The 22721-nt window shown below is 34.9% G+C and overlaps 1 protein-coding gene across 1 annotated transcript in view; it reads left to right on the top strand.

Moving 5' to 3' along the window:
• The window catches only part of LOC145249431 (uncharacterized), a 911941-nt gene that overhangs the window by 829610 nt on the left and 59610 nt on the right, over nucleotides 1-22721 (top strand). Inside the window, exons 107-109 of the mRNA XM_080110989.1 lie at nucleotides 2161-2415; nucleotides 4169-4303; nucleotides 17229-17420. Coding sequence (XP_079967115.1) covers nucleotides 2161-2415; nucleotides 4169-4303; nucleotides 17229-17420 — 582 coding nt within the window. The remainder of the gene's footprint in view (nucleotides 1-2160; nucleotides 2416-4168; nucleotides 4304-17228; nucleotides 17421-22721) is intronic.

The following is a 22721-nucleotide window of genomic DNA, read 5'->3' as shown; positions in this document are numbered from 1 at the left end:
AGCAGGCAGACGTAACAGAGTTCCACAGGCGTGCAGTTCCAAGAAATAAGCTTTGTTCATGGAATCCGCGTTTTGATTTAGGCACAGATATAGAGTGGGGGAAATTTTTCACAGTGGATTCAGCTAGACGGGTGTTTTTTGTGAAAGATTGGCGAGGGGGGACCAGAGATTGGAGTTCAGACCAGCACCTGCCATGGAAATAACGATAAAACAAGGATAGGCTCGCAACGTCTCTTCTGTGGGAGATAGGTTGCAGGGTAGAGAAAAAGGCATCCCCCACTAAGCCACGAAGTCTATTTTGTACTCTGTCAAGGCAGGATAGGCTGTTTTTAGCAGCTCCTGCCCAAATATCGCAACAGTATTCCATCCTATATATATATATATATATATATATATATATATATATATATATATATATATATATATATATATATATATATATATATATACACTGCTGGTCAAATCTTTTTAAAGGAACTTTCTTTTAAGAATAGATTTTAAACTTTTTAAACTCTTCCGACTAAAGTTTAACTATACTACAATATAAAAGGTTATGGAAACAAAAAGCTACATTCCAAAGCTGTAATTTTAAAATTTACATTTTTATTAAAGTAGACTTTTTACACATGATCAAAATTATAAGATAAGAGACAAAAATTCTTTTAAATTGTACAAAAAGTATACAAAAGTTTATGAAAACATTCAACAATAAAACTTAATAAGGAGTTTTACCTGCACTGCTTTTGATGACTTCCAAAATTCTTTGAGGCATGCTAGAAATAAGAGTTTCCATTAAGGTGTGGAGGATCCTGCTCAGTTTCTGAAGATAGCTTTATGAAGTTCATTTTTTGTTGAATATTGTTTGCCATTTCGATAAACCTCTCTTGTCATCCATCTCCAAACATTTTCAATTGGGTTTAAGTCCGGTGAGCATACATGGATTTTCTTGAAGCAAGCTCAGGGTCCGTCTTGCAGTGTGGATTGCAGCATTATTCTCTTGGAATAACCATCCATCCCCACACAAACGATGACGCTCCATCATCAAAGATGCTTTTTGTAGCATGCTAACATGAATTAGCTGATGTCTGACGACGCTGCACCACCTGGAGCTCCATCGTCCCTCTGTAAGAAAAGGCACCCCATACCATTACGGACCCTCACCACTATGACGTGTGGAAACAAATTCAAGGCACATGTTTTTGTCATGCCAATATCACTGAAAGCCATCAGCACTATATAAACTGAATTTTTTCTCATCAGAAATAGGACTTTTTTCCACTTCTTAACGTGCCAGGTTTGGTATTCACGACCAAATTTTAAGCGGTCCACTTTGTGACGTGAAAGCAATCGAGGAATTTGTTTACGCTTTTTATTTACCATGTCTTTTTGTTATAAGTGTCGTCTGATGGTTATTGGGCTGCAATCAGCATCTGTAACCGCCTTAATTTGACTAGAAGAAGGTCCTCTGTCATTCATAACAACCCATCTGATTTTTTTATTCTATGCAGGAGAAATTATGGGGGGGGCATACCAAAGGATTTTGCTTTCTATAATTCTCAGCGTTCTTTAGAAAGTTACAAACAATTTTCCTACAGTTTACCTTAGCTGCTATCGCTCGCTGCGACAAACCTTGCTTATGGAATCCTAGAATTCGAGAATGCTCAACTTCGGTTAATTTTCTTGCTTTAGGCATAGTAACACCTTTAGACAGTGATTGCTAATCTCTGACTGAACTAAAAACATTAGAATTACCACATATCTAACAATATTTACCCTTGCTTTTATAATTTTGATCATGTGTAAAAGCCTAATTTAATAAAAATACAATTTTTTTAAATAAAGTTTTTGGAATGTAACTTTTTGTTTCCATAACCTTTTAGATTGTAGTATTAGTGACCTTAAGTCGGAAGAGTTTAAAATCTATCGTTAAAAAAATGTTTCTTTTTAAAGATTTTTAAGTGGTCTTAAATTTTTGATCAGCAGTGTATATATATATATATATATATATATATATATATACGTGATCATATTTCGATAATCGAGCTCATCATTGTATTTATTGCATTGATAGAAATTTTTTGTGTTTTGCTTTCCTCAATATTTTTCGACAATGTTTTGCTAACTTCGCCATGTCGACGTAATTGTACTTTTTTAATCCAGGCGATTGTGACGTGACTAATTACTTTCCACCTCGTTGTGTGAACTGCGTGAATTCTATGGGGAGCTCATGTGAACTTCCTTGCGTGCATGGCCGAGAAGATCCACCTTTCAGCAGTCAGTGTCAGTGTGATTCGTGTTTCTCTGATCCTGGTTGCGAAACAGAATGCTCAAACCAAGGAAATTGTACTGCGCGAAAAACGTGTGCTTGTCATTTTGGATTCAAAGGAACTTTGTGTGAATTGCCTGAATGTCCGGGTAAGTTTGCGTCTGTGACTCTTTTTCATTGTCCTAAGCAGAAATGTTATAATAATCTATAAAATTTTCTTTTGTTAATTTTTTTCATCAGACAAAATTGAAAACTAATTTTTGAAACCCTATGGAATAAAGAAATAGTTGTTTATATCTTGTATTTCTTGTTCAATATATTGTGTAAATATTAATTTGAATAGTTTAATTCACCCCATATATTATTATTATTATTATTATTATTATTATTATTATTATTTTATAAATAAAATAATTTCGATCCTTCCCTTACAATTACAGTTTAAATAGGAAATTAATCGAACATTTAAAACCTTTTACTCTAAGCACTTACAGCAGTTGCTAAAGTATGTTTCAATAAACTATGTATACATTTCATCCCTTATATAGTTTGGTTAGGTAGAATTCACAGACACACACACACGCACACACACACACACACACACACACACACACACACACATATATATATATATATATATATATATATATATATATATATATAATTTTATGCAATTTAGGTAAACAAAATTTTAGTTGCTATAATAAATGTCAGTCTTAAAACACATCGTCAGGCCAGTTTTTCCATGTTGCTTTTTAAATAGAGTACTAGCAATAACCTCGTTGGAATTCAATAGTTTTTACAGTTGGATAAATTTTAATCTGGAATATATATAGCTATCCACATACAATACTGTTTTGCGGTTTCACAGCTCATCAGTGCGGCTAGACAAGCAACTACATCAAGCCAGGATCAAAACCCGATCGCCCAAACGACAGTCGGAGCTTCGAACCTATGTAGCTGCTGCTATGCAGGCAGTGAATTAACAATGTTTTGACATTGTCCAAGTACCTAAGCTCAATTTTTTACACAAAGAGCATCGCTTCATACGCAAATGGTAATTTGTATATCACTTCCCAAATGCTCAACCTAAGATAGGGAGCATTATAGTCATCCACATACAGTACTGTTTCGCTGTTTCACAGCTCATCAGTGCAGCTAGACAAGTAACTAACTCAGGCCAAGATCAAAACCCGATCGCCGTAACGACAATCGGAGCTATATATATATATATATATATATATATATATATATATATATATATATATATATATATATATATATAAGGAAATAAATAACATCACAAAAATATAGCATAAAATAATATAAATAAAACAAATTGATCCCTAGTTACCTACACAATTAACTAATTACTTCTGATTGCGATACTAGCCTTTTGCTGCGGGCCTGGTCTTTGTCACCACCTTGGATAATACCCTTCTTTTTATTGTTTATTTTTGTTTGTTTTTTAAAGGGGGAGTATTTTCTCCCGATATTAATATATATATATAAATATATATATATATATATATATATATATATATATATATATATATATATATATATATATATATAATGAAAATTACAATTGAATTTACCAAAATGATCCAAGATGGTAAAATTAAAGTATATTATAAATATTAAAGAATTAATATTTATAAAATTATCTCAGCCAGATATAAAAGCTCGATAAAACGAAATAGGAAATAGAGCTTATAATACGAGCAAACAGTTAATAAAATATGTTAAAAAACACTTTGAAATGAGTTAAAAACATATTTAATCTGAAAAGGAAACACTAGATAAATGGATAGTCCTTAATCCGGTTAGACATTTTCATAAAGTCAGATTAATCGTGGTAGGTTCTTTGTTTTAATGTTTTTTAACATTTATTTTTAAAAGGCGAACCTGATTGTGAAAACCGAGGAATTTGCACGCGAAAACAAGACAAGTCTGTGTGTATTTGTAATCCAGGATTTGAAGGCGACGACTGTTCTGTTCTGGTGTGTCCTGGGACGCCGTCCTGCTCTGGCAACGGTAAGACATTTTATCTAAGGAAGATAAATTCGAGACGCATGTTTGCTAAGTTAAAAACGACTAAACTGCGATTTAGGGCTACGAAATGTGGTTCTATTAGCCCATCTCTCGTTTTAAATTCCAAATATATACATATCTATAAAAGTGGGAATGTGTGTGAGGACACTGTTCAACCTATATACTCAACGAATTTTTGATCTACAGACTTGAAATATGGTATGTAGGGGGATTCAAACATGTAAAAACTTAATCTGGAAAAAATGGTTGCCAAAGCCTCAAATTTGAAAAATTGGAACGTGGGTGTCGTCGTATTTTTATCTGTTTGCCAACTGTTTCACGAATGCGCACGCGTGGCCTGAAAACATGACGGTTTCTTTACGTTAAAAATAAGTATGTTCAGAAAACGCTTTTTATAGATCCTGTCAAACTGGTCTAATGAATACCGTACTTGACTCATTGTTTTTAGGTTTTGGTTTCGATCTCAACTCGAGTACTTTTTGATTAATTACAAGAACTGAACTGTTTAGAAAAAAAAACATACAGACTTTATTCAAAAATCAAGAGACTTTATTCAAAAACCAAGAGACTTTATTCAAAAATATAAAGACTTTATTCAAAAACCAAGAGACTTTATTCAAAAACAAGAGACTTTATTCCAAAATATAAAGACTTCATTCAAAAACCAAGAGACTTTATTAAAAAATCAAGAGACTTTATAATTTCATTTATTCAACACCTGTTATTACTTGGTAGATTAGGTCCCACATTTTTCTTATGAGATTTTCAAAAATTTGCACATCCTCCCCATTTAAGTTTTCCAAAACATTACCAACATTAATTTTTAATTCTTCCCTAGTAACAGCACGAGGTCTTATAGCCGAGTATCTAGACTTAACCATACTAAAAAAAAATTTCTATAGGGTTAAGGTCGGGGCTGTAGGGGGGAAGATATACAACTTCAATCTGGTGAGATTCTAAAAACTCTTTAACAACAATTGTCTTGTGGATTTGGGCGTTATCCATTACTAAGACTACATTTCTCCTTAAAACACCCTCATTAACAGCCCCGACGAGAAACTCAAGAAACCTCTTCCCATTAAACGATCCATCAATCAGTTTGTAATAGGATAAGCTGAACTGTGAAATAATACAGCAGGCTGATCGGTTTTCTCCTTTAGAAGGGGGCACATAAGTAACTGGGCTTACACCAATTTGCGAATATCCATAATTTTTGGATGTGTGCAAATTAAAGCCTGTTTCATCCAGAAACAAAACTTCGCGGTTTCGATATCCCACAAAAGCCCTGGCGTATTCTCTCATTTTTTCACGGTGATTATTCGTGTTAACGACAGCTGCCTTCCTCTTCAGCCTTTTTCTTGTTAGCCCCGCTTCCTTCAAAAGTCTGCAAACGGAGGTTTGATTCGGGGTAAATCCAAATTTTTCTTCAAACTTTGTTTGAATCCCTTTTTGAGTTAACGACTGGTCTTCATTAATAATATTTTTCACCTTGTTTACCAAGTCAGGATGGTGTGTTGTAGGTCGCCCTGATTTTCCATAATTCTCAGAATAAGACGAATCTGGATTTTCTCTTATCTTTGAAACTGCTTTATACACAGTAGACTTGCTCTGTCCTGTCATCTGCATAATTTCCGTTGCAGGTACATTTTGCCCAACAAGCCTTTTTATAAACTCAAAAAGAGATTCATTCATCATTACTCTGGGTTTCTTGTTAGCAGAACCATCCGAGTTCATATTGTTCTCCATACCTTGATTTGATTCTACCATTAAGGGTAAAATTTAAAAATAATTTTTTTTTATATCTGAAAAAGTCTTTATATTTTGGAATAAAGTCTTTATATTTTTGAATAAAGTCTTTATATTTTTGAATAAAGTCTCTTGATTTTTGAATAAAGTCTTTATATTTTTGGATAAAGTCTTTTGATTTTTGAATAAAGTCTCTTGATTTTTGAATAACCCTGTAATACTCGCATGCATGTCTCCATTTCTTTTTTTACTTCATTTTTTTTTTAGGAATGTAACGTTACATCTAATACCTACAGTACTTCTGTTGATAATAAATAAGAATTCTGCACAAATTAAAATATAATATTTATGCGTACTTTACGACCACGCAACGCAGGGCGGTCTATTAGTTAATTATAAAACGAAAATGAAAACGCAATTTCTCTGAGTCTGAGAATTCATTTTTTTTTTCTTGCTTGATTCTATATTTTGTTATTAGTTTCTTGACTACGATTATGTACTCACAGAAAGCAACTTGAAGCTTATAAACATGTCTTGTGGTGTTATAATTCGGATGCGGCACACTATTGTTATTCTGCGCTCCACACGCAACTGTTACCTGTCGGCAAAACGTTCATCAGTCATCAGATTTTGCCTAAAAATTCAAATAGATAACCAGAAATAATAAATGTTGCTCGGCCTGTTCATTTTACGAATGGTTGTGTGTTTTATTTTACTTGGCAGTCACCACTTATCAAGGCCTGAAGGCGACTCGAGGATAAGGGTTAATGAATGTAAGGTGGTAGTGTAGTAATCGTTAATAGTGTAAATTGTGTAGCATTTGATTATTTACGGGAACTGCTCAACAAGAACTTGTTTACATTGGATTTGAAGGCAACCATGTTGTATTCAACCGAGAGCCAGCTCAGTAGAGCAGTGTTCCACGGACGGATAGTTCAGGGAAAGAAGTTTTGTTCATAGAATCTGCGTTTAGATTTAGGCACAGTAAGAGAGTGGGGAAGATCGTATAAAGTGATTATAGCTATTCGAATGTTTTTTGTGAAAATTTGGCGAGGAGGATCATAGATTGGAGAGCAGTCGAGCACGTGCATGAAAATCAAGATAGGACAGAGGAAGGCTCGCAATGTCTCTTCTGTTTTATTTATTTGTTTATATTTTGTGTAGTATAGTTATTTGCTGACACTGAGTGATTTTTATTTATATTTAATACTAACATGGGTGGCCGGCGTTGCCCGGGTGTTTGGAGGTATATGTTGAGCAAAAAAAGAAGGGTCAATTTTTAACTTTGGCCCCTATTATGACCCTTTAACATTTATTACTTTGGGTTCAAATCAAGTTATTAAGTTAGATCCATGCCCAAGGAACCTATATCTAAAATTTCATGTGTTTAGACCCAAAATTGTCGGAGGAGTTTGGTAGAGTTCTCAAAGGTCAAATCGTTAACAGCCACATTTCTGGCCGAAAACCGATCACATCGATTTTCCCAAATCTCAGTACCCTGTATATCAAATTTCGAGTCTGTAGACTAAAAATTGACAGAGTTATTGTGTCGGGAAATGTACACAGAGAGACAGACACACAGACAGACAGACACGTTCACTTTTATAGATATATATAGATAGATTAAGTGTGTTTATATTTGTTTACATTTGTACAGTTTATTTGTTGAAATTTAGTGTGGTGTATTTATTTGTTTACATTTTTTTTTTTTTTTTTTTTATTCAATTTTCACCCCAAACAAGGCACAGTGCCACTTTGAAGCAGAGGGCTACTATTAGGGAATTAATTAGCGGGGTCATTATGAAGGGAGAAGAGTAGAAAGATGTTTGTTAACATTACACTTGAACTTCTGCATATCATTGCAGTTGGGAAAGCAGAATCCCGGAAGGGAGTTCCAAAGACCCGCAGTTCTGGGGAAGAAACTATTGGAGTAAAAGGCTTTCTTGCACCTAGGGATCTCCACTGTAAAGGGATGAGACTTAGTAGCTTGTCGGGTTTGTCGGGGGTAGTTACGTCGGGGAGGTACAAGTGTTTGCAGTTCGTCAGAGCATTCACCATTAAAGTATTTGTAGAACAGGCAGAGGGATGCAACATCTCGTCGATGGGACAGAGGTTGAAGCCCAGATGACAGTTCAGGACCTATCAGGTTTGCGACTCTTTTTTGAACCCTGTCCAGGAGCGAGAGACAAGCAGCAGATGCACCAGCCCAGATGTGACAACAGTACTCCATACATGGGCGAATGGTTGCCTTATAGAGGTATAGGATACTGGCAGGCGTAAGTAGTTTTCTAGCACGGTAGAGGGAGCCAACCTTCCTTGCAGCAGCCTTGGCAATGCTATCAATGTATCTATTCCAGTTCATATTCCCTGTAAACGTTAGGCCGAGGAGTTTAAAAGAAGTACTTTCAGGCAATGTGTTCTTGGCCATTGCTATTGGTGGTAGAGAAGGTTTCTTGTAGTTATTGAAGGAAACAAGCTTAGTCTTAGCAGCATTGAATGAGACCAACCATTTTTGTCCCCATTCCACTACGGATTGGAGGTCATCCTCTAGTGTTTCTGCCATTTTCTTGGATATGTGTTCATTTGTTTTCCCCTCATATCTGTTATAGAGAGTGGTGTCATCGGCAAATATACCCATCTCCGAAACAATATTATCAGGGAGGTCGTTTATGAATATCAGGAACAATAGAGGTCCAAGGATAGACCCCTGAGGCACTCCCGCATTTATGTCATATTGTTTGGATGTACGTCCGTCGAGGACAACTTTGATTTTTCTATTACTTAAGAAGGATTTAATTACGTTATGAATTCTTCCAGTGATTCCATATGATCTAATTTTCCTTAGAAGACCATCGTGCCATACCCTGTCAAAAGCCTTAGATATATCAAGGGCCACCGCTCTACCCTCCCCTGTTTTATCCAATGAACGGTATATACGTTCAGAAACTACAGTTAAGATATCTGCTGTTGAACGGGCTTGCCTGAATCCATATTGTTTGTCAGTCAAGAGTTTAGCAGCTGTTAGGTGCTGGACTAGGGCTTTATTAACTAAGGACTCAAATATTTTGGCGAAACGCGGGAGGAGGCTAATGGGGCGATAATTTAGTGGGTCAGTTCTTTCACCAGAATTCTTGAAGACTGGTACCACAGAGACGGTTTTCCAGCAGTCGGGAAAACAAGATTCGTTAAGGCATTTATTGTAAAGTTTGGACAGAACTGGAGCAACCTCGGCAGAGCATTTTTTTAATAGCACAGCCGGGATGAGATCTGGTCCACATGCTTTAGAGGTGTCTAGGTTTTTTATAATAGCATGTACCTGAGAAGGGGTGATTTTCAAGTCGTCAAGTGTGGCGTCTGTTCGCAGAGGAAAATCAGGGAGTGAGTGGTGTACCGAGTTCAGTGTGGAGTTTGAGGCAAACCGACTGGCAAGCAGATTAGCCTTGTCAGTTGCCGTGCAAGCAACCTCATGATTGTTTGTTAGTGGGGGAATAATTGACTGTCCATTATTAACTACGCTGTTGTAGATTTTCCAAAAATCCCGGGTTCCTAATTTCTGTGCTTCGATGCGCTTTCTGGTGGTTTCAGAGTAATCTGACTTAGCTGTGTCTATCACTCTCTTACAATTATTTCTAGCTTCTATAAACTTCTGTTTATTTGAGCTGGACTTATGTCGGTTGAATCTGCGGAACGCATGCTGCCTTTGACAAATGGCAGCTGCACAAGCAGAAGTAAACCATTGGGGGGAGTGGGGCTTGCTATAGTATTTCCGTGCGGGAACATGTGCTTCAATAGCAGTTTTGAACCATTCAGTTGTCTCATTTGCACACTGTTCCGCTGGAAGAGTAAAGATATTTTGCCATGGGGCATCTCTGATGAGCTCCCTGATGGCTTCCCAATCAGCCTTTTTGTAATACCTCGTTGTTTTGAGTAGTGGGTCTTCAGTTTTAGGGCGAGAATTTAGGCTGATTTCTACCATTATCACAGCGTGATCAGAATTCCCGAGTGGGCTATGGGCATTTGTTGTACAGTCATTGGGAACTGTTGTCAGAAAGAGATCTAGAAGTGAGGCATGTTGATCGTGCTGGTCTGGGAAACGTGTCGGAAATGTAACCATCTGAGATAGGGAATGAGATATAGAGAAGCTATATGTGGCACTACTAGCTACGTCTGTGTGATTTGAGATTCCTAGCCAGTTACTGTGGTGGACATTGAAGTCACCAAATACATGTATTTGTGTGCTAGTATCGAGGGAGAGTGCTATATCTATGCTGTCTGAGACTTTGTTTATTAGGGTACAGTCTTGGTTTGAGGGAGAGCGGTAGAGAAAATATAAGTAGCTAATATTGTGTTGCATATTTAGTCTGAAGCACATAAAGGCCTGGCCCTCTGATTCTAGTTTTATTTCTCTAGTTAGGGGGAGGGTGTTTCGAATATAGACTCCAAGTCCATGCATATGTCTGTCCGAGTCCTTACGGTAGAGTGGGAGATAACCAGGCATGTTAATTCTCTTTCTCCTGATCACTAACAAATCAAATCTGCTCTACTTCCTAAGTTGACACTAAACAAATCCGTCTCACGTAACTTAGATGGGTCCTTGCTCTCCGCCCTTGACCTTAACAAACTCGTAAATCGATACCCATTAACACCTAAAATTTCCTAGGCATGCTCCCGATTATAACTCCCAACCCATAACCAAGCTTCTAAGTAAATACTTACCAGCCTTAGTCCAATGCATTGACTTAAAGTAATCTGTAATGAACAGTAACCATTAATATCTCTTTATTAAGAGATAGTATTGCAATAATTATTACACAAACTAAACCGGTACTCATTGAAATAAAAACTTCCGGATATTAAGAGAAAGGCGAAGTCATTCTCCTTAGTTGTAGTCTAAAGGCAACTTACTCAAATTGTCTAAAATTCCATGCATTCGTATACAATACTACTTATCCATCCATCTATACTTTAACTATACTTACAGAATATGCAATAACCTATATCTATCAGGTATAACTGTACTCCATATCAAATGTTCTCTTGTCTCTATACTGAGCATATCTAATCATTCAGTCTTATTAAATGTCCGGTTTGGGCACCAAATCAGAATTTCTAATAGAAAGTAGATCATACTCTAACACTTTATCCTAATCCTAAACCTACTAAACCATATCTAACCATACATTCCTAAACCTACTAAACCATATCTAACCATACATTGCTAAACTTACAAAACTATATCTAACCATACATTAACTCGACTCTCTCGATCCAATACTGTAGCAAATTTAACTGCTTACACTGCATGAATTTTTACGTATACCCTCTCTCAGTATAAATGAAAATGGACAGCATAATAATGCCCTTTTTAAACCACACTTGAGGAGTGAAAATCTTCTGTAGAAGCTAACCTAAATGCCCGATTTTTACAGGAGATATTAACCTAAATAACCAATAAATATTAACTACCCATGCGGGGTCGCAGAAATACCTGGATTAGGACCCAGGCACGGGGCGAACCCCCTCGGAGCTGATGGACCCGTAGGTCTTCCCAGGCCATCCGTCTAGGAGAAGGAAAACTCTGAAACTAAACCTAGGGGAGGGAGGTCTCTTCAGTCCTGGACGACAACCTTCCTAGAGCTGGTGACTCAAACAAATCACCGGTTGGCAAACCTAAACTGCTTAAGGAGGAGATAGACTCTGTCTATCGCTCGGCTTTCATACTCCTTCTTTGCCTATTGGCCAGGCGTAGAGGTACTATCACAGGGACTCGCTTGAATCACCCAGTGGTTGACCTTGTTTCCTGACTAGGGTAATGAACGCCGCTTTTCCCCACTCCTGCCACATCCCATCCCCCTAAACTGGACACAGTGGGGTGCTTCAGTGCCATATATGTCAGTGCAGTTGGACTGGGCTGGCTTTGCCTAATGGATTGAGGGTACCGGATTGACAGTTCCTGGCTGCTGTTTCCGACTGATAGTACAGGGGCCCTAACTCTTTGGTAGCGCTTAGAGCGGCTGCTCCATCAACAGTTGTAAAATATCGGGATGTTTGTAGTGCCATGTCGCGCATGGAAAGGGACCCTGCACTCATCCCCGGTGGGCTTTCCTGAGGCCACAATCCTGTGGGTGAGGACAGCTGATGGTCTACTTGTATTGCATGTCTGGCATTCTGCACAACTACTTGTCCAGCACCCCCTCACTCATCCACCCTAACTGAAACTTTTAAATAAAATAAAATGAAATGACAGCTCAAGCAAAAGTTACGTTTAAACCAGGACCAAACTCAAAGAAAACCAACCTGCCTCCTCCCTTGAGGCTTGCATTTACTAATATCCGCGGGCTTAGAACTAACTTAGATGATGTTGAGTCATTTCTCCTTGTAAACACCCCGGATATCTTAGCATTAAGTGAAACTAACCTTCACTTCTCCATACCCTCTAACCACTTTAACATGCCTGGTTATCTCCCACTCTACCGTAAGGACATTTGTACAGTTTATTTGTTGTAATTTAGTGTGGTGTATTTATTTGTTTACATTTGTACAGTTTATTTGTTGTAATTTAGTGTGGTGTATTTATTTGGTTACATTTGTACAGTTTATTTGTTGTAATTTAGTGTGGTGTATTTATTTGGTTACATTTGTACAGTTTATTTGTTGTAATTTAGTGTGGTGTATTTATTTGGTTACATTTTTACAGTGTATTGATATGTTTACACTTCATGTAGAGTATTTAGGTATTTATATTTTTGTGAAGTACATTTATGTTTTTATATTGTATTGTCTTTTACTTAAAATAACAAAATGTGTTCTGTTTGCGTTTCATATTGAATTCCTTCTGTTACATATAGGTTTCATTGAGAGAGAGTCTTAGAGATAAAGTAAGAGTCTTATTACAGAGAGGGATGTTGAAAGACTCTAAGAGAGAGATTTTTGTTGTAAGAGAAGACTTAGAGTCTTGATTGTTCATGTTAGGAGAGATTCTTATATATTAAAATGTTCATTCGTTAATTGTGTTTATGGAAGAAGAAGGAGAAGCTCTTTGGTGAAGGGGATAGTGTTCAGACAGTTCGGACATTGTGTAGACATGATGATGTTGAGACGTGTATGTAAAGACATTTTATAACACAAATATATAATACAATTCCACTTTACCTTTTTGTAAGAATCATAAGACACAAGACGAGCTTTACAAAAAAACACTTGATGGTTTATTTCGTCACACGGCCGTGTTTCCATCACCAACAATTCAAAGTCTCACATTTTAGTTTCAACGTGACGTCTCGCTCCCTAGACGACTGACTCCCTCTGAGTTTATTTACTGACTGACTAACTCTCAAGTTTTTTCTCTATTCCTAGAACTTTCTATTTTCCGTGACGTCATACACATGTTAAAACATGTGCCTTCTTTCACGTGTCCTGGACATACGTGTCCAAAACTTTTCCTATTTCTACAAAAGGAATTTTAACCTATATTCAATATGTTAAAAACATTATCTTATAAGCTGCATTCTTTCAATTTAAAATTTCATAACAAACTTGAGAGTTCACATTCTTTCCTTGAAATATTTATCTATATTCTAAACAAATGTTTGTTTTACATTTTTAAATTCTCACACGTAATCTATTTCTAAACTAAATTACGAGGTTCAAATTTGTCTATTGCCATTTCATTTTCATTTTAAACTAAATTCTCCATTTTTATACTTACATGAAAAGGGGACAGCCCTTATCATGTAACACTTCTTCTTTTCTTTCCCTTTTTAATTGTACGTCGGAATTTTTGTACCCTTAATTGAAATGTGTGCGTGTGTACTTTTCTTTTATGCCTTCTGCTTTGTTTAATGCAGGGTGCGCGATTCCACTGTTCTTTCCCTCCGCCGTGTCGTCTAGTTTTCTTCCTCGTGTCCTTCTTTTTCTCTGGACACATTCAACATTCGTGTTGCCACGTATCTTCTCTTTAATCGTTCGTTATAAATGTGAATGTCTTCGGACGTAAAAATTACATTAAAGATTTCTTTGAGAATAATATTTCACTTTTACGAAGACAACGTCACTTAAATTTCTAAATGATAGACATTTAAATAGATAGGTAGATATAATGACTGAGAGAATGCGATGCTCCCTGCCTCAGGCAGCTATTTGCTTTAAGATATATTTTTCATCAACTGGTCAATAAGCCAGACTGAATGAAAAGCCAATCTTTTTCTTTGCTTCCTCCGTTGTTCGTGACATCAATTTTGCGGATGAGCTCATTTCGCTTTGAGGCACATTTGACCGCATGTATTCTATATATATATATATATATATATATATATATATATATATATATGTATATATATATACCAAGTATGTATTCCTATATATATATATATATACCAAGTATGTATTCCTATATATATATATATATATATATATATATATATATATATATATATATATACCTACTATGTATTCTATATATATATATATATATATATATATATATATATATATATATATATATATATATATATATACCAAGTATGTATTATATATATATATATATATCTACCTACTATGTAGTCTCTCTCTCTATATATATATACATATTTACCTACTTTGTATTATATATATATACACCTATGATGTATTCGATAGATCTATCTATTATGTATTCGATATATATATATATATGTGTGTGTGTGTGTATTTTATGTATCTATCTACTATGTATTCTATATATATATACTATGTATTCTATATCTACTTATGATGTATTCTATACATCTATCTATTATCTATTGTATATATATATATATATACTATATATTCTATCTATCTATCTATCTATCTATCTATCTATATATATATATATATATATATATATATATATACGATGTATTCTATATTTCTATATTATTATCTTCTGTGTATTCAATATATTTATCTACTATGTATTCTATATATCTATTTGCTGTGTATTCTCTATGTGTTCGATTTACTCTAAGAACCTGTTTGTTTCGTCTATGATTGATCACACTAATTTGTACAAAATCAAATGTGCCTCAAATCTTACTAGCACACGTATCATCCATAATCCAACATATACATTTTGTTTTGCGTATTTACTTGTTTATATTTTATGTATTGTTTTTGTTCACACTTTGTATAGCGTTTTATGTGTTTACCTTTTATGCAGCATATTTATGTGTTTACATTTTGTGTAGTGTATCTGTAACGAAGCGGTACGAACGGGAAAAGCAGCAGAAACCGTATTTAAAGCACGTATGCAAATTGGCAAGTGTGCACGCACTCACATCACGGGAAGAAAATGGAGAGAAAATAAAAATAAAAATAGACCTCGCGGTCAAAAAAAGCGGAGAGAGAAGATATTTTTGACGCGTGTTGGAGCGGGTGAACACATACGCGATGACATGAATACGGGAAAAGAAAAGGCAGAAAAAAGAACAGCACGTGGTCGAGCAAAGGAAGCGGTGGAAGGTGTTTTTGTTGGATATGGAGACAAGGCCACGCACATTTGAAAGCAGAGGTGTGCACACACGCACATTCCAGATGGAACTTGTTCTACATTCTTGTGTCCCATAAAATGACCGGAATTGTAATTATCATGAAAACAAAGAAACGTTTACATTTAAGGTGGAGAGTTATGAATTACGTAATGCAAAATAGAAAAGAAAAATGTAAATATTTACATTCCTAGAAATGTCGAGCAAAGGAAGTGGCTCGAGGTGTTTTGGCTCGTGTGCTGCGATAGAAAAGAAAATGCGCCGCATGTTGAAAAAAAAACAGACAGACAAGCAACGACGGACATATGTATGAAAAAGCGTCTTGACAGACATGTTAGACGAATGAGTGATGATGTGAAACACATTGAAGTGCGTTGTCGGAAATAAATGCTTTTTGTATTCACCTAAAAAAAGCTGAGGCGTAATTTTTATGTCCTTCCTTTTTTATTTGTTCTTGCGACGGTAACAGACAACGTGTGGGTCTGAGTAGTTAAAATATAACAACCACATATTTATGTGTTCATATTTTGTGCTTTGTTTTTTTTGTGTTTACACTTTGTGTAGTGTATTTGTATGTTGAACTTTTATGTAGTGTATTTGTATGTTGAACTTTTATGTAGTGTATTTGTATGTTGAACTTTTATGTAGTGTATTTGTATGTTGAACTTTTATGTAGTGTATTTATACGTCTACATATTTTATGTTTATCTTCTTTTCTGAGCACTCTGATTCATCATCCTTTATAAATATTATTTTAAGGGCCATTTTAAATGTTTTGCACTTATTGCATTTTCACTCCAAACAAGGCACAGTGCCACTTTGATGTAGGAGGCTACTATCTGAGATATAATTTACAGAGGTACTAAGATGTCTGTTTACATTACGCATGAACTTCTGCATGTCAGTACAGTCAGGGAAACAGGGACCTGAAGGGAATTCCAAAGTCTAGCATACCTAGGAAAGACACTATTAGAGTAGAAGGCTTTCTTACATCTGGATATTTCTACTGTGTAGGGGTGGGATTTTGCTGCTTGCCAGGTTTGTCAGGGGTATTTATGTCAGGGGGGGACAAGGACTTGTAGTTTGTCAAATCACCTACAATTAAAATATTTGTAAAACAGACAGAGATGCAATATTTCGTCGATGAGACAGTGGTTGAAACCTAGCTGATAGTAGGGGACCTATTAGGTTGGCGACTCAGTTTTTAACCTTGTCTAAGAGGTAGAGACTAGTAAGAGATGCACCATCCCAAATGTAGCAACAATACTCCATGCATGGGCGAATTGTAGCCTTCAGAATGACGTAAAATCCACAGACCAAACCGACTACAACAAAACCCCACCCCTTCACTGTAAATGTACTCTTTCTACTCTAATAGCTTCTACTTTTGGACAATTTCTTCCTTGCTTTTTATTTCCTTGACTTAAATTGCTGGATGGTACATGCAGCAATTTAAGTTTCAGGTGAACAGATGTTTCACTGCACAACTCCCCACTCAGGATGCGCCCAATAAATATAATTCCTAATTCACAGTGACCCTTTACTTCTCAGTAGCAAAGTACTTTGTTTGGATTGAACAAAAGTAATTTTTTAAAGTATGCTAATAACATGATGATGATGATGATGATGATGATGATGATGATATTTTTACGCAGGTAACTGTACACTTTTGAACGGTCATTCTAATCCTCCGCAATGTATCTGCAAGCATGGCTTTAATGGCGATGCATGTGACTCGTGCCTTCCGAGGTTCGTTGGACAACGTTGTGATCAATGTCAAGCTGGATATATCGGTTTCCATACGGACTGTTCTGTGCTTTGTCTTCACGGATATGCGACACAAAATGGTATGTATTCTATACATCTATCTACTATATATTCGATCTATCTTTTATGTATTCGATATATCTATGCATTCAATATATCTATCCACTATGTATTCGACCTACCTATCTTTTATGTATTCGATATATCTATGTATTCAATATATCTACCACTATGTATTCGACCTATCTTTTATGTATTCGATATATCTATGCATTCAATATATCTATCACTATGTATTCGATCTATCTTTTATATATTCGATATACCTATCTATGTATTCGATATATCTATCTTTTAAATATTCGATATATCTATCTTTTATGTATTCGATATATATTGCGTCTATGGTGATTGGGAGACCCTATTCATTAAAAAAGATAGGTGATACCTTACTACAAACATTAAATAAGCGTATCGATATACTAATTTTATGTTCGTAATGTGTTATCACCTTCTATCCTCCTTTTAATAAATAGGATCTCCCGATCGATTAATTTATAATCTGGAAACCGTGACACGTACGTACGGTATTAATATATAGATGTTACACAATCCCAGATATTTAGTAATATTTAGCTGTGAGTCTTATATTTACTGATTTGAAAAAAAGATATTTTGAAAATGGATTTTCTGAAGATTATTTGCCCGCAATGCTTAAACCAAACCTCTTTTTTCTTTCCATATTTATTTTTATTTTTAAAAGAAATGCAATTCAATAAGATTTACTCGATGAGATCTTATCTCAAATATTCCGACTTAACAATGCTGAAAAAATACGATGAAACTAATTATTTTAAATTAGATATTGTTTACGCTTTTTATTATATAAATCAGAAGGAGAATATTCTCCTCGTATTAGCATCTGATTAAGGCATTGACATATAATTATAAAGACATTGGATTATTTACAATTATTTATTTGTCATGGACATTAGGCATTTTTAGACCCGTTGAGTCATGCATTTAGCTTGAATTAAATTGTTTAAATCAGAAAGAATGGGTTTACAAAAACCGTTAACGATAAAAAAATAAACAAATAAAAGACAGCATTAAAAATTAGCCTCTTTCTCATCATTATATATATATATATATATATATATATATATATATATATATATATATATATATATATATATATATATAAAACAGTAAGTTTTGAAAATACATTTGGCAATTAATTTACACAGAATTCTCCACGTTTCATCGTCGGGAGGAGTCTTCAGGCTGTTGCATGGAATCGAGGTTGTTTCGTGGTTTTAGCAAAGTCAGTCCACAGGAATATATATATATTTATATATATATATATATATATATATATATATGTGTGTGTGTGTGTGTGTGTGTGTGTGTGTGTGTGTATACATATATATATATATACATATGTATATATATACATATACATATATATATACATATATATATAGATATATCTAAATGCACACAGATATATATTATATATATGTGTGTGTGTGTGTGTGTGTGTGTGTGTGTGTGTGTGTGTGTAAGCACCATCAATTCTGTGCAATAGCCTGACGAATCTTTATGATAGTGAAAAATGTAAATTTCTGTGTTGCTTAATTGCGATATATATTTTCAAAAATTACTACCTCGCTCTACTCATGTATCGAGCACTGTCGAAGCAAATACAGAAAATAAATACATAAAATAATAATAATAATAAAAATAATAATAATAATAATATATATACACACATATATATGTATATATATATATCTTAGAAAAAATAACAAATCTAACATATATTGTATTTTCTAATAGATGTTTATTACGCCTTATAATGATATTTCTCTTTCACTCTCTTCCTCACTCCTTTTCTCAATACCTCTCTACATACACCGACATGGCAAAAAAATAGACACCCATAGAAACAGTTTATTTCAATTTATTCAGTTTATAGAACAAAATCAAAAATAAATGTCACAAATTTAACAACTAATACTTACTCAATATGCCCTTTACTGTTGTTAATGCTAGGACCCTTTTAGGCATGGAATTGATCAGTTGACAAATATCATCTTGAGGAATCTCTTGCCATGTCTGACGCAATAATGCTAAAAGTTCAGGGTTAAAATGTGGCTTCCTTTTCTTTTTGTTCCGGTCTAATATTCCCAAAGGTTTTCAATATAGTTCATATCCGGGGACTGACTTTGCCATGGAAGTTTATTAATCCCATTTTGGCTAAACTATGCTGTGCACCGTAGCAGAGTGAAAAGGAGCTTTGTCTTCTATAAACAGGAAGTTAACTTGGTTCATTTTATCATATGAGGATATTGATAGGAGTCCTTCATGTAATGTTGGAACATATTTAGCAGAATTGATGTTTCCTTCGCACTCCACAAGGACTGAGCGACCATCACTCCAAATTGCATAACCAAGAAACCTCCATGTTTCAGCGTTAGTTTCAGTCTTTTTAAGTCAAACTTTGTCTGAGGAAACCCCGCATACCCATACCCATACCCTTCCACTGTCGGGAAATAATGAAAATCGTGACTCATCAGAGAAACTGACATTGGTCTAAAAGGTCATAGGTCCTCTACTCTTTCACGAGCCAATCTTTTCTGCACTTGATATTGGCAGGATGAAGAAGAGGTTTCCTTCTCACAGCTTTACCATAGTAGCCCAGCTTGTGAAGATACCCGACAGCTGTTCTGGAATAGACACCAGATTGTGTTGCAATGTCAGAGGCTTTGCACCGAGGATCTTCTTCAACATTTCTTTTCACAAGTCGCAAGGTTTTTTCAGAGGCTCGAGGCTACCTGGACGAGGTTTTGTGCACTCTTTGTCCCCTTTGTGAATTGTACAATCACTTTATCAACAGTAGAAAGGGATATTGAAAGATTTCCTGACGTTTTGTGTTCACTAAGACCAACTTCATGTTGACCACTAATTCATACTCACATAAATTCTGATCGGTCATGTGCTCCTTTGGTCCATGACATGCTTCAATGTTGTTAGATGCAATTTTAATGTGATACTCTAAGTTATTTCAGCACTATTTTTTATCTGTAAATATACATAAGCATGTATTAATATTAGGCAAAATATTTATCTTCATGTCTATTCTTTTCTGTCATGTCTATGTATATCGAAATGAATAAATGCGAAAGTGTTTTTTTTTTTCATAACTATATGATCATGAAAACAGCTCGCGGTTGTTTAAATCAACAATAGAACATAATCTTTTGAAACACTGTATATCTAGTAAAGACCAAAGACTCAAAAACAACTACGTTTCTGTCTAATTAGCATAACTATATTTAAACAGTAATTTTATTTATTGCGAGTTATTATCCTCATCTTTTTTAGCTGTTTTTGTTTCACAACGTTTCGGCCAACTATTTCTCTGGCCTTCGTCACTTAGTATCTGCAACGGGATAGGAACTCCAAATCTCCTAACTCATCTCAATAATGAATTTCAATTAAATAATATATATACCATTCGATACGGACCCGACCATGGAAGATCAGATAATAAATAAACGTGGATTTATAAAACCAAAAAATTCAACCTTGATTGCCTTTCGGGGCTCGTGGCACAATGGATAGAGTCATTGAATCCCTATGGTTCGAGGTGAAAATTGTCTGAAGATAGCAGTTTCAATCCTATTCAAAGCCGGCCAGAGGCTTACTTGGCCAAAACGTGGTGAGATGCCAACAACTACGGAAGGCAGTAATTGCGGTGAACACAGTTAGGAGATTCGGAGTTCTTATCCCGTCGCGGTTACTACCTGACGAAGGCCAGAGGAATAGTTAGCTGCAACGTCGTGAAACAACAACTAAAAAAGATGAGGATAATAGTCATCTCAATAAATAAAATAATAAATAGTACTCATCTCAATAATGAATTTCAATTAAAATAATATATATATATATATATATATATATATATATATATATGTAAACAGTTTAGAATAAATTATTCTTTTCTAATTTTATTGTGCTGTTTTCGATAGTACCAGTAATTAATTAAAGCAATTTAATTAATGTAATTTGATAAAAAACGACAAATTACTAAACCTTCATTAAAATATTCTGTTTGTTAATTTTCAAGGACAGTTTAAATGAAAGCTATTTTAATTACAGTATATCTATCTATCCATCTATCTGCTATTATATAAAAGGAACTTCGTCTTTGTGCGTGTGAGAATTCGTTTCCTACGGACTCCAAAACGGCTGTGTCGATTTTTACGAAATTTCACACAAATGTATTTTATGTATCTGAGAGTGTTCTTAGATAAATTTTGTATCAAAATGCCTTCAATAAGTATGAATAATCGATAATCGAAAAATCCGATGAAAAAAGGAACAAGCGATCTTGAACAATGTTAACATCTTATCAGCCTAACATCACAAGTGTCTTCAAGAAGTTTTATTGCTACACAAATCGAAACAGAATATTTTTGTTATGACAGGGGTGTGTTCGAAATGAATGTTTCTGTTTTAAACACGACTGAACCATGATACTTGACTTTTTATTTTAAACTTAAATCTAAGTTATTATCAATGCACAAGCAGAAAGGCCAGGTATATATAATCAACAGTAAATTCTTTGATATGACAGCAGCGCGTTCAAAATGAATGTTTCTGTTTAGAATACAACTGAACTATGATACTTGACTTTTGCGTTTTACACTTCAATTCAAGTCATTATAAATAAAAATAATTTTATAAAATCAAAAATATGTTCTCTACAGTGCAATGTTGACTGCAATGTATTGTTGACAAAGATACTGCGGGGAAGCATATGAAGCTTTGTACTGGTGCACCGCAATGAATTCCCAACTAGAACATGCAATAGATGTATTTGGTTGAAGAATGGTCGTTTTTACTGATTTCGATGACAATAAAAATCTGGGAGTGTGAAGCATTCGTTTATCATCATTCAATCTCAGGCAATGTTGGGTCTCCTTGCTGTTATTAAATATATTTAATGTAGTTTATAAATTTAAAAGAAGTCCATAGAGGGTCGGTTTTCGCTTGTATATTTTTAATTTTTATTTTCTTATTATTTTATTCTAATTAGAGATAGCAAACATTCGCTCGCTATCTCAAACATTCCAACCTAGAGTTCTTTTAAAGATTCTGACTGCCCCTTTGTAGTCTTTCCATTGTAGTCGATACACCAGGTATATTTGCCGGATAGTTTTTAGAATTCGTTGGCATTTTTTTTCTTCCTTTGGGTATTGGGTAGCCAGCTGCCAACATTGCCCTGCTTTTTATTGAAACCAGCCGAGAGATCTCTTTAGTATCCTTGTTGTTCCCTTAAGTGCAATTGTCTGATTGTCTGGATCTCTTTTGCA

Source organism: Euprymna scolopes, chromosome 28 (assembly GCF_053919585.1).
Source record: "Euprymna scolopes isolate OS-2025 chromosome 28, ASM5391958v1, whole genome shotgun sequence".
In the NCBI taxonomy this organism is placed as follows: Eukaryota; Metazoa; Mollusca; class Cephalopoda; order Sepiida; family Sepiolidae; genus Euprymna; species Euprymna scolopes.
The sequence above is the reverse complement of the archived record's forward strand: the minus strand, read 5'-3'. Positions and strand labels throughout refer to the sequence as shown.